The sequence below is a fragment of the Fusarium musae genome, chromosome 6 (genome assembly GCF_019915245.1).
Source record: "Fusarium musae strain F31 chromosome 6, whole genome shotgun sequence".
Taxonomy (NCBI): domain Eukaryota; kingdom Fungi; phylum Ascomycota; class Sordariomycetes; order Hypocreales; family Nectriaceae; genus Fusarium; species Fusarium musae.
Genome location: NC_058392.1, coordinates 220,560 through 233,305, shown reverse-complemented (window position 1 = coordinate 233,305; position 12,746 = coordinate 220,560). Strand labels below are relative to the sequence as shown.

At 47.5% G+C, this 12,746-nt stretch overlaps 5 protein-coding genes across 5 annotated transcripts; 2 read left to right on the top strand and 3 right to left on the bottom strand.

The window, feature by feature from the left end:
- Positions 1-225: 225 nt before the first annotated feature.
- J7337_007935 (uncharacterized protein) lies at positions 226-1,417 on the bottom strand (the record flags this gene model as incomplete). The annotated part of the gene is made up of 2 exons (XM_044825562.1): positions 226-1,206; positions 1,259-1,417. The coding sequence occupies 2 exons, from the start codon at positions 1,415-1,417 to the stop codon at positions 226-228; spliced, it is 1,140 nt and encodes a 379-aa protein (XP_044678479.1).
- A 1,080-nt stretch (positions 1,418-2,497) lies between these two features.
- On the bottom strand, positions 2,498-6,093 carry J7337_007934 (uncharacterized protein; the record flags this gene model as incomplete). The annotated part of the gene is made up of 3 exons (XM_044825561.1): positions 2,498-2,536; positions 2,569-4,286; positions 4,410-6,093. The coding sequence occupies 3 exons, from the start codon at positions 6,091-6,093 to the stop codon at positions 2,498-2,500; spliced, it is 3,441 nt and encodes a 1,146-aa protein (XP_044678478.1).
- A 455-nt stretch (positions 6,094-6,548) lies between these two features.
- Positions 6,549-8,795, bottom strand: J7337_007933 (uncharacterized protein; the record flags this gene model as incomplete). Its single annotated transcript, XM_044825560.1, has 1 exon — positions 6,549-8,795. The coding sequence occupies one exon, from the start codon at positions 8,793-8,795 to the stop codon at positions 6,549-6,551; it is 2,247 nt and encodes a 748-aa protein (XP_044678477.1).
- A 1,350-nt stretch (positions 8,796-10,145) lies between these two features.
- Positions 10,146-10,679, top strand: J7337_007932 (uncharacterized protein; the record flags this gene model as incomplete). The annotated part of the gene is made up of 3 exons (XM_044825559.1): positions 10,146-10,233; positions 10,286-10,392; positions 10,446-10,679. 3 exons carry the CDS (start codon positions 10,146-10,148, stop codon positions 10,677-10,679), a joined length of 429 nt encoding a protein of 142 aa, XP_044678476.1.
- An 875-nt stretch (positions 10,680-11,554) lies between these two features.
- On the top strand, positions 11,555-12,709 carry J7337_007931 (uncharacterized protein; the record flags this gene model as incomplete). Its single annotated transcript, XM_044825558.1, has 1 exon — positions 11,555-12,709. One exon carries the CDS (start codon positions 11,555-11,557, stop codon positions 12,707-12,709), a length of 1,155 nt encoding a protein of 384 aa, XP_044678475.1.
- Positions 12,710-12,746: the final 37 nt, after the last annotated feature.

Below are 12,746 nucleotides of genomic sequence, written 5' to 3'. Positions count from 1 at the left end.
ACGGAAGATGAGACCCACCCGACATTCTTGATATTCGATCAAGCAGGGCAAAGTGACTGTATTTAGTTCACTCATTATAGGGAACAATCTGTAGCATATTACGGAGAAGTGATGGCCCTCAGGAATATTCTTATCAGAGTATTTGGGATAGATTTATCATGTAAGATTTTATTATAGATTACTGAATCATGATCTAAGTCCCTTGCCTTTTCTTTCGCCACTAGCTTAGGCAGTGAAGTTGCGATGAGCAAGCTCGTATACAAAACCAGCAGTAACCTTAGCATGTTGAATGACGTGACCAAAGTCAATATGCGCAATCGTATCGTTAGGAGTGTGGATGTAAGGGTTATGGTTTCCGAAAGGCGTTTCAAAGAGGAATGACGAGGGGAAGCCGTTACGGTTGGCCGAGGCGTGGTCAGAGCAAGCATAGCCACAAGTCGACTCCTCATAAGGAATGTCCGCATATTCCTCAATGAGAAGCTTGAGGAAGTCGTTCTGCGTAGGGCTGGTGTTGTCGGTGATGAGACCGAAGCGCTCGACTCCATCACGGCCCTTGTAGCCAACCATGTCCTGGTTCAGCATGGCCTCGACTTGAATACCGAGTCGGGCGTAATTGTTGAAGATGTCCTGGGAACCGAGGAGGCCAGTCTCTTCAGCTGAGTACCAGTGGAATTCAACAGTGTTGAGATGATCACCCTTGGCAATTCGGGGATCTTCCAGGAAGGCAGAGAGGAGGTTCAAGAGCATGATAGATGCAGAGCCGTTATCATCGGCACCAGGAGCACGACCAGCTCCACGATCATTAGAAATGACCGAGTCAAGATGAGAACCCGTAACGACAGTCTTGAGACGAACCTGTCCAGGGATTGATACAATGATCGAGGGCTGCGACCAAGCCTGGTGCTGGACCAGACGGACTGAGGCATAGGGATGCTTGCTCTTCTTGATAGCCTTCTGGACCTCCTTGTGCAGCCACTCAGCAGCTTCGACTCCAAAGGCGGAGTTGAAGTAGCGGTTGTGGAATGAGGAGAACTTCTTGAGCTGCTTCTCAATGTTTTTGACGTTGACCTTTTTGACGATATTCTTGACGTTTGTTTGGTGAGAAAGGCTTTCGGGGAATTTGCTGGTTGTGCTGGCGAGACGAGCACCTGAGGGAGCGGCGCTGTGGTCTTTCCACTCTGTGATGTCGAAGAAGTGAATGTGATCCTGTAATTAGTTAGTCATCAGATTTCTGTACCTGCAATTGTGTCATACGTACGTCAATCATCTGAAACTTCTGGTCCTCAGTAACCTCGACGGTCTCACCCGGCGCGGTCTCCAAAGTGTAAAGCTTCTGCGCGCGCTTTCCGGCGCCGATTGGTGTAGTAGCTGTAGCCGAGGCAGCGAGCGCCGCCATGAGAGGGACCGTGTAACGCATGATGTTGAGTTGATGAGAGTAAGGTCAGAAGGTCAAGAAGTGAGCCCAGCAGCGACAGGTGGTTATTAACAGAAGCCTCGCAAGTGGGTTGAGGAATAATCGATGCGGATAAATCATCATCTTTATATACCTGCAGATCACACGCAAACTCCGGTTGCCCCGGATCTGAGTATCGCCAAGGTTCGTCATATCTCCATCCCCTGCAAGAAACGGTTGGCAAAGAACGGCCAATGCGACCTTTTGGTAAACGATTCGTCTGCATCGCCGGTTGCCAAGTCGTTGGGTGGTATCGCCTACTCCACGTTGGGAAGCTCATGAGGGGAATTGCAAAAGAGCCAAGTGTTAGGACTAAAGGGCATTGGTTAATTAGTGGAAAATCGTGACATGGTCAGAGATTAACATGACGCGGGTCAGCATTTGTTCCTGGGTTGTATGCAAGGAACGCTGGGCACTTGGCGTTTCCCCGCATCTCGACACTGGACGATGTCGGTTCAATTGAGCTATTTATTCCATCATAAGTCAAGCGACGATCTGTGGAATATTCCGTCAAAAGATAGAATTGATCATGGCTTTTCGTTAGCTTGAAGGGTAAAATTTAAGCTTAATTGAACCATGTCGTCCTTGATATTCACCGCTTCGCATCTCAGCCCGCGCTTCAAAAGTTCTTCGAGAGGGGTAATCAGGCTCGGCATTACAAGAACATGCCCTTCTAGGCAGGTCGCTTGGTGATCATCTCACCTCAATCCATAATTGGAAGGTGACGAGAATGCTTGGATGTTCAGGTAGAAACGAGAAAATGGTGTATATATGCATCTCTATTTCCCTTTGCTATAAACATACATCGAAAAGCTCCAGCAAGACCTCCCTAATCCAATATAACTCTAGTATTACGTCGCTTGCCTTAGCCCAGCCTTGTTATCCACTCTAGCCTCAAACTCAGCCTCTTTAGTTTTAGAAGCGACTATACTACTCCAAGTTCTCATTGGTGGGCTCGAAGAAATGGACGACGAACTGACAATCCCATCTGTGACTGAAGATCCACTCCATGGACCACTGCTAACAGTTGATGATGAAGACATCTCATATCTTGGCCTTCTCCTTTTCGTATTCTCTGATGTTCTGTTGGGCGAACCGGTTGGGTTCGGAAGTACGTTAGGCCTTGAAGATTGTTCAGCTGTTATCGGGGCTGTCTTCCTTTCTGTACGGTACAAGGCCTGGCGTTCTTGGCGCTGAGCTCGAGAAGGTTTCTTTTGCGGTTGCTGATTCTTGCCAAACATGTTGGGGAGAAAACTCACTCTAGGGTCGCCCATGATGATTGCACCATTCTTCTCAAGAGGCAGTGGGCAATGGCCTTTTGAGTGTTTCACGATGCGCACCACATGATTGGAGCATATGCCCGCGCATGGTCTGAATAGATCTTGCGATCCCTGTAGTGTAAGGCCAGACGGCGAGAGTTTCTTTTGGTCTTGTAATGACCCCTGCCGATCAAAGAGCCACTGGAGTGCATCTACTCGAACACCCAAGTAGCACTTATCTCTTGGCAGGCATTTGTAATTTAAGCACAACTTGGATGATCCCGGTGTGAGAATATCTCCAAAATCACCTCCGAATAGCACAAGGGCTTGGATGTCTTCTGCGTAGTCGTTCCAGCGCCCGCATGACTTTTCCAGGTCAACTGACTTGGGCAATATCACTTTGACATTGTTGACAACATCCATGTACTCCCATCCAGTGACATTCTGTCCCAACTTGACGCCGAGCTTTACTGCTGTGCTATCACCTGCATATGACTGGGCCCAGAGCCCATCGACCATCGAGTAAAGTAGTTTCACTTCGTATTTAAACCGGTTTTCTTCCTTTTTAGTATTGGACATGGATGTTCTGAAAGAAAGGACCTTCTCGGCGTTGTTAAGCATAGCAGCACGGGTTGAGGTTTTCTGTCTGCTGATATCTGCACCATGGATGATATCCACTGCATTCTTCTCTGTCGGGTTTCGTGATTGTCCTGATAGACGCAAACTCTGTCGATGGAGAAGAATGTTAAGAATCAGATCCTCCGCATTAGTTTGAAAAGCGCGTTGGTGAGTCGTGTCGTGTAAAATGACTTGAGTCTCCTTAGCATCGTCAAGGAGCGTTTCGTAATCATCAGGTCGCAAGCTCCGAAAACCATCTTTCTTGCCGAAAGTTACTTGGGCAGTAGCTGTTCCCCACTGGCTAAACCCAATGATGAATTTATCAATCTGGGCCCATCTTGGAGGTTTCGCAGCCTTGGAGTACTGTACAGACGCATGATTGAAGCTCGATGTCGCCAGAAGCTCTAGGACTTGCGGACACCACCCGAGAAATGAGCGGCGATTCCAAAAGTCCTTGTTCACCGTGCCTCTAAGTCTTTTAGGACATGCTCTGTCGATATGAGTCCACTCAAGCTTCTCAGGATAGGTGTCTATCAAATGCCATTGTATAGACGACCCAAAGTCCTCGATTGGGACGAGAGCGTGGTGTCTGGCCTTGAAAACAAAACCACCTCTGTAGCTGACAGCCTGGGGAGTGTCCGCAAGAGCCGCCATCACAGGGATCGACATCTCAAGCCCCTGTTCATTGTGATGGCGCTCAGGGAGGGGAAACCCAGCAACAATAACCGCGGGTCCGACTATCGTGTTCCAGCAACTGCCACTGGGCTGAATCGATGCAACTTCGAGTTGAACATCGATGTCGAAGGTGGCGATTGCATTTGTTTTGGCACTATTCGCCTCAAAGAAGCCCACGTAGGCATGAGAAAGCTGGTCCTGCTTTTCTTGGCATACTGCTATCAACCAAGAGAGCTGCTGCGCAATAGCAATGATGAAATCTTCGGCTCCATCGACTGTTACTATGCGAAGTGTTGAATTCACAGTTACGCGTCCCGCTGCATACCTCTTGTGTCGTCGTCGTCGTCTATCTGCGATAAAATATTAGCCAGAGTAGTGGTTACCCCTAAACATCCGCCACTTACTTTTGCCTGTAGAACCACACAGTGTTGACTGTAGTTCCTCCAACAGCTGGAATTCGTAACCTGGCCAGGCCCACGCAAAGTATTGACCAACCGAGCAAAGCTGTGCATTTCCCATTGTACCGGTGACAGCAAGTATCTTATCAATATTTTGATACGCGCCATCATTATAATTTGCGATTAAGAAACTGTGTAGGTCCCAATCGAGGTTGAAGATCGCGACGCTGTTATTGCTTCGCTGTTTTCCCAACTGGCGACGAATTGAGAGGGACGTGCGTTGGCGTACCAAATCCATTTTTTGACTGTGAAATCGTTCAAAGAGCTTCCGCGTAGTTTCAAGGAGCTCCTCAAACGCTGGATGCGTTGAAAAGTGCTTCATGACTTCAATTGGATTGATAGATGTCCCATATATCGGCGTGGTATCACGAGGTGACACTTCTACATCGCTCTGCCCCACGGAGCTCTCTGACCGTGTAGGGAAGCTCGTAGATCGCTCTGAATGGTGCTGGTGCTTCGGCTGTATATCTGGTCCAGCTTGCCACCCAGCATGGAAATCCGGATCAGGCCACGGTATATTCCAGCGGTTTATCTTCTCAGCAGCGCCCATTTCTTCCCTTTCGGTTAGATTGATCACTATGCGATTGCTTTCTTGAACTTGGTCGTCCCTAAGGACTCGATCCTGAAAATTGCGAGCAATCTCAGACCTCAGCCTTCGCACCATTTTTCTCGCCTTTGCTTGTGTTCCTTCTGGCGTATCCGCCTCAACAGCTTCAGCAAATGTCCTCAAAGCCGATCCGAGATGTGCAAGGACATGTTGCCTTGACGACTTATTTGCTGCACCATAGTTGACATGAGAGTGGAGGCCTTTGAGCATGGCTTGCGAGAATCTCACAATGACATCATCTTTCTGCTCTGGCGTGTAGGTCGTTGATGTTTGCGAAATGAGCGATTCGTCATCCTTATCATAGGGCTCATCCTGTAATGATTGTCCCACATTTTGCCGGCCCAGTACAGGTGGTGGATCTTCTCCAACTTCTTGAATATCCCAGAGGAGTGCCAGGCCAGGATATGGGTTTCCAATTTGGTTGGGATGAACAGTCTTAGACCGACTAGATACCGAAGTCAACGTTGTCGTTTGCGTTGCCTCAGTACTCCTCGTGAAGCCACTAAGGGACGAAGAATAGACGCTTGCTGTCGGATTATTGCTCCTGGGACTAGAAATGGGTGCAATAGGCTGATCGACTTTCAAAGACGTTCCACGCACCACGTCGGCCCATGATTTGGATTGTGGGAGCTCGTATACAACTTGGCTGTTTTTCTGAGGCTGCGGGCTCTGCTTTTCGGGTTCGGCGTCTTCCTTAGTCTCAGCTCCTTCTGTTTTCTTATGCGCGAAAGGCTCTGCGTCACGTATAGCCTTTTCCTTTATCTCCTGCTGCTTGTAAGGATCCTTTGAAAGAATATCGATCAAATCCGATGGTACTGGAGTGGCCAACTTGAAACTTTGGGCAAATTTCTTCAACTCTGTCAATTTGTCTTCTTTTAGTTTTTTTCTTTCTCTTCGCGCTCTCGCTTCCATTGCATTTTTTTGCTGTTGCCTAGCGAACTCTTTGAATTCCCTGAGAACGTCAGCCTCCACCTTTGAGGTAGCTAGCGGGTCTTTGCCATTGTCAGCCTTCATGGACGACATGATCGTATAGATTTAGGAGAACGGTGTTGGCGGAATATTGAAAACAGGATTGGGGTTCGTCTCGGGAGGGGTAAGGCAGCCTGATATAAGATCACTAGTAGTACGTTGTGGAGGCTGTGCAATATGTATGCTGACTTCCAGTCACAACTATTGGTGTAAGCTACAGGTTGAAAATGCAAAACAATGAGACCCAATCAGTCCACAGCCTGATTGTTACATGATAGTAGTGCTAGCCAGATCAACCTGGCTAAGCGTCGGGTAAGCCGGGGTTATACAAGGTCCGTAGCTATAGAGTACCTTTTATACTTAAAACTCATGTCTTGTGTTAATATGACTCCTGTTTATAATTAAATAAATTTTAAATACAATTTCTGGATATGTTATATAAAAGAAAAGAAAATAAGCTTAACATAACTACTCCTCTCTATAGCTAGTAACAGCATATATCGGGTATTCTATCGGATTTTGACTGGCTGATTCTCATTCTTATATGGAATATACTCATCAATGCAAACACCTACAACCTTGTAATTATCCAGTCGATGCTTTCGCGACAAGAGCAAATTTCCAGATCCTCCAGTACGCACATACCCATAATCCTTCATTATGTCCAGAGCCGCATGGGTAAAGTCCTCCCGCACGAGTACCCTGCCACTAGGAAGAGGCACTTCGTGAACAATTTTCTTGTTCTCCTTATTCTTCCTACAACTGGCGGCATACAGCTTATGCGCCTGTGTATCACCCGAGAACGCTACCACATCGAAGGCTTTGCCAACGTCGCCAATTTGCACAAGTCCCAGTCCATCTTGCAAGACGATCCTGTCATCATGGTCTGCTTCTTCAGTCGTTTCGCCTAGGGAGCTCCCTTGGACTGCAGTTATGGCCTCGAAGACGAATGCGAATGGGGCGACGATGGTACATCCACAGTTGACAGTAACGTGACAAGTGACATTCGCTGTGCTGCCATTTGCAAGGCGTGAGCCGCACCTCTTCATCGAGATCAATCTGTAGTTCATGGAGAAATTATGCACCCGGAAACCAATGGCGTTGGGATGTTCCCAGGCTGTGCCGCTCACCGACCGGTCTTCCCAGCCCACGGGCTTTGCACTGGGATCTGTAGTCTCCCACATCGGCTGCAGCTTCTCGAGCAACTCCCTCCGGTAATGTACCAGGTCATCGCATCCCGGGTCCATGATGGCTCCTAAGATGGTGGCGCATTGTACCAGGGTCCTACCCGTCTCGTCCTTGACCACGTCTCTGGGCTGGTCATACGTGGGTATGAGCTCCCTGCTAATGCGTCCAGTCTTGATCTTCTTGCCACAATTGCAACCCTTGAAAATGAACTGAAAGTCTCCGTTTCCTTGGGCTAGTCGGATCTTCATGAATTTGCGTGGGGTCCCGATGAGACCAGTCATAGCTCGTGTTTTCGCCCGCCCTTCTTTCTTTAGGCTGCCGAGGTTGAGGACTCCGGCGAAACAATCGGTAGACGCGACTTGGTTGTCGCTTTCAACTAGCGGGATCCAGTTCCATCCGCTTTCCCTTGCCTTGCTGGCTACACCAAGCTTGGTCCACGCCAACCCGGTCTCAGAAGACAATTTCTTGAAGAAATTGAATGAGATGGATGTGATGTCCTTTCCTGACAGCTCCGTTTCCACCTCATCCTTGGTGAACAGTCCGCTAAAGATCCCCAAAAGACCTCTGAATATGTCCGCTGAGTCTCTGCATTTGCGCGGCCTGAGAGATATGGCAGAGAATATGTTGCTTATCCCTTTGTAGTTCTCCCGCCACCAGTAGGAACCACCGTTGATGATGTCAGTTCTTGCACTGTTAATGCCCTTCACCTGTGTCCGCAGGCTGACGAGGGATAGTATATCTTCTCCAATGACCCTCAGTATGGCATTAATTCCTGCCGTGTGAAAAACCCTGCCCTTGTCAATCCAATCATACAGTTTGGCCGCTTTGTCAGCGCACTCGATGGCCAAGTCCATCCAGGTATGGAGTTGGCCGATGTAGAATATACTGTTAGGGTTCACCCCCCACATTGTGATATTCTTGCCAAGGATCATCTCTTGGAACGTCCAGACACGAGTGAAGTAGTCATTGTCGAAGAGTGACGTGACACGTTCAATGCAGGTCGAGTAACAGTTGATAACGCCCATGTCGATTGCTGCAGACCTCACGCCCGACGCGTCTATGTCGAACTTCCAGTCTGTCTTGGCCCAGCGGTCAAGAAGGTTGATGACCCTCTCAGTGAGACCAACGGCCTCGGTGGCGAGAGCAGTACCCTGCATATGGTACAGGACGTGGTCTAGGAACTTTAAATCATCCACGATCTCTTGTGGAATCCAGGCTTCTTTCATGTCCATGAGAAGGTGACATCTCTCAGCGTTTCTGTAGTACTCGAACATCTTGGGGATCTCAGCAGACTTCTCAGTCTCATCTGTCTGGTTTATGCACACGCAGTCGGCCCAAAGATATTTGATGTTGGCTGCCACCATGAGTCGCTTGATGTCTTTCAACTTGTCGGGATTGATCTTGATCTCCCAGGTAACGCCGCCAAGGTCGCAGTTGTACGCTGGCACTTCCTTACCCCAGGTATAGGAGAGGATGTCAAAGCTTGTCACATTGTGAGCGACAGGGTCAACGACAGAGAAGTTGCCGTTGTCGTTGCAAAGAAGCCTGATTGGGAGTCCGGTGGACATGGTCAAAAATTCGATATTTGGGCTGGGAAACGAGTAGACAAAGAAAAGGAATCTGAGGAACAAGGCTCCGTGCGCTTAATGGAGGACTTTGACTTCTCTCCCAAGTTCACGATTTCCCAACCGCGTCTTTCTAGCTTTTAACTTCGTTATCGTCTGGCAGTTGACCTAGGCCCCTGTCGCTTTTTCTTCAGCCGTTCTAGGGTGAGCGCGAAGGCGATGCATTTAATTGGCTTGTGTATTGTTAATTTCCACTTTCTGGCTTGGCACGCCTATCATTTCTTTATTTGCTTGCCTACCGCTCTTTATTATCGCTTCAAGAGGCCAAAACCCAATCATTATCGGGACAGAATCAGAGCTGAATGTTCTAAGTGTATTTATAGGATTGGGATGGATGAAAGTGTTGAAAGTCAGGGTTATTATTTACCCGATCCCGTGATCTGTAGCCATCTCTTGCCTGCCTGTCCAGGCCACACGTGGATCTGCTTTTTCGCTCAGCATAGAGTTTACGACTTAACAGAAATGGCTTGAACGTAGCTGCAGGCATACTTTGATGGTTAGTACAATGCTTATAGTCTACAGAGAGGCTAGGAGTAACTTTTTTCCAAGACTTACAGAGGTCAAAATCCTTCTCGATCCACGACCCCACATAACCCACTTCCCCAATGCATCTTATCAGTGAGTGGGCATCAATATACTTAGAGATACTCTCGACTTTATGCTCTATCTTCTATAGAGGTCTCTGACTACCAGTAAACTGTTCTACTTTTTTTTCTCATTCCTCAATCAGTCAACCAAAGTCATTGCATGGTTGCAGTAGTGGTTCTGAATCTCTCTCCTAAGTCCAAATCTGGCTGCCCCACGGCGCGCAATGACGTAGCATTAAATCCTTCTAATCCTTCGACCAGCCAGCCCAGAGTAAAAGAAACTATCATTCCCTAAACTGGAGATAATCTACAAAAGTATGGGGAATAAGCTTATGGGCTATAAGTTTTTCCAGATCAACTAGCCCTTGCATTGACAGAATTGGAAAACCGAACGAGATCATGGCCTCATTCCATCACAGCTAGATCCACCAAGGCTATGCGACATCACCAGCCAAGAGCCACGATACGTCATTCTATGCCTCTATAACGATGATCATTTCAGGCAACATCTTTTAATCCTGTTAGGCAAAAGAAAGATTGTCAGAATGTTTCATTTATATGTTGACAGACCAAGTCTGGGCAAACTCACAGCACTTATAAGAGGGCACTGATGTCAGCTCGATTTCCACCAGCATCAGCACCTCACAAGCCTCAACTTCCAATACCAGTATTATTGGAGTCTTTTCACAACTATTTCACCGTCAAAATGTATTCTGTTCTTCACATCGCTAGCTTGATGGCCTTGATTGGTTACGCCCAAGCTGATTTTGCAGTCGGCACATCTGCTACTCAAAGTATGCACAAATCCCTCCGGTCTTGCGATTGTCAATTCTAATCCTCAAGCAGTGGGAATCGGAGAGATTGTTCCTGATACTGGAGGTGACATCTATAACACTGATGATGTTGCCGTGTCGTACCCAGGTGGCTGTCTCGACAATGTCCAGCAGTTCGAGGTATTTTGATGTGACGAGTTACTTGTACCCTCCAGATGTTAATACTCTGTTAGTGTGTTTCCGAGCGATGCCTTATTGAAGGCTTTTTTGAGATTCGAGGCAGAAAGACGGAGGATCAGTACGGCTTCAACTGGAATGGCGAAGGTTGGGAGTTCTCCCAGAACAGCGAGATCTTGGGCTTCTGTACCAAGAACGACGATGAAGGATGCACTAAGACTGGAGTTAACTACTCGCTCGGGTTCTTCTCACACATGCTTTGTACTGGCTCTATCAACTCAGGATTTTAGATTTATGCATACTTAGATGATATCGATATTAGGATAGGACTTTTTCAGAACAAACAATAAACAGTAATAAACAAAAGTCTTTAGATTGATACCCTCCGGGCTATTACTAGGCCCCGAGACCTTTGCAGGGCGAAAGAAGATCATGTGTCGGGGAAAATTACTGCGACTACCGACCTGATCATCTGTTTAATACCCCCGCTGCAGACTGTAACTGGACTCATCTTTATGGCCGGGATCGATTGAGTCCGACCACCGACCTGATGATTCATTTATTGCCCGTATAGACTTTGACTAAGCTGTGGCTGGTGTCAGTTTGATTGGTTCCTCCTTTGCGGGGAGGTGGCCGGGATCAATTTGATTCCGACTACCAACTTGATTCATAAGCTGCATCACGGAGCTTTTACAGACGCGAGGTCTCTGTCCAGCTAAGCCATTCCCTTGCAAACTATAATAGCTTAGTCCTAGTCTAAGCCTCTAAGATAGATTAAGATTGTCGCGAAAGAACCCCAGAATTGATCATCGTGCACCCATAGTGCTAGCCTTTGACCCATCACGGGATCTTTGAGTCTTCCGAAAGACAACAAAGAGGAGGGATACTCTATGCGAAGCTAGCTAATAGATAGGATTGTCGGAGAAGAGGGAAAGATTCATTTGCTTTGACCTATCAGTGATCGTGATTGTTGTGGAGGATGACGATAGGTTCTATCAATTGTACGTAACGGCCACGCGGCAATGAACAGTATTGTCCGAAGCGGAGGGAAGAGATTCGCATAGACTTTGAAGCCCTATTTAAAGACAGTGGGATGCAGTTCATTAATCTTTGTATTTTCAATTATCCTAACCTCTACAACTCGAATGCCTACAACATTACGAAAATGACTGGAATCAATACATTCTTGCGGTTGCTGCTCTTGCTGTCGCTGCCAATCCAGCTTAATGCATTAACTCCACGGCATGGACTTCCCTATAAAGCAGTTCCCGAATTACTCGATCCGCCTCAGACCGCTGAAGTGTACCTTATTCGCCGATACTCGCATTCCAACACCGTCCTTGCAGGATATAATACTTTCCGACTGCCGATAAATGGAAATTCCACAGGTGGAGAGTTTACATTCTTCTTATATAGCTCTGGAACCGGTTCCAGTGTCGCTGTCTCCCCCCACCTGCATAAATATCATTATGAATGCTTTTTCACCATCAAGGGTCGTGTGCAGATTTGGGCTCAGCATGACAATGAGATACAAGAAGCACGAGTGCTTACTCAAGGAGACTTTGGGTCATGGGCGACCTACACGAACCACACTTTTCAGTTCATTGACCCTGACTCCGAAGTGCTTGCTGTTGTTGCGCCTGGAGGATTTGAGAAGTTGATGGACGTCATTGGCAGGCAATGGAACACGACTACCAATACACCATATTCAAATGCCTATATTGAAAACCCAGACAATGCTACTCGCCCTGTACCAGTCTCTGAAGCTGAGAAACTCCAGTACTTGGATGTTTGGTCTCAGCCCGACTTTGTCCCACGACGAGACCTTTTGAACGGTACTACACCGGGCAAAGCAGCTTGGCACGACGGACCCAACTATCTTGGAAATAACAGCGACGCTTCGTACTGGGTTGCAAACGGATTTGGGCCCAAGTATCTCAACAAGGCCATGACTGGTTATTATCAGATCGTGCAGCCGCTGATTACCCCACAGTCCTCAGGGAACTATAGCTTTACAAAGTCGACCATCACAATCAACGGGCCACCATCTGATGTATCGGCACTTCCTTATCACAGCTTTCCTCATGGTAGCGCCTTCATGGTACTAGAGGGCACCCTTACCATTCATGTTGAAGGATATCTCCCGGTCACGCTCGTTTGGGGAGACGTGATGTACGTGCCCAAGAACGTGCGCTTCACCTACTATACCTCAACCCATTGGTGTAAATTCCTTTATGTTTCTGGCGGAGATAACTGCTTGGACACAAAGCTCATTAAAGGCGGGGCTGCTTACAACAGTGTTGTCTTTCCTCCGAATTAATATTAAGGTATTCCTCATTAAAAGAGTAGCTATCAAT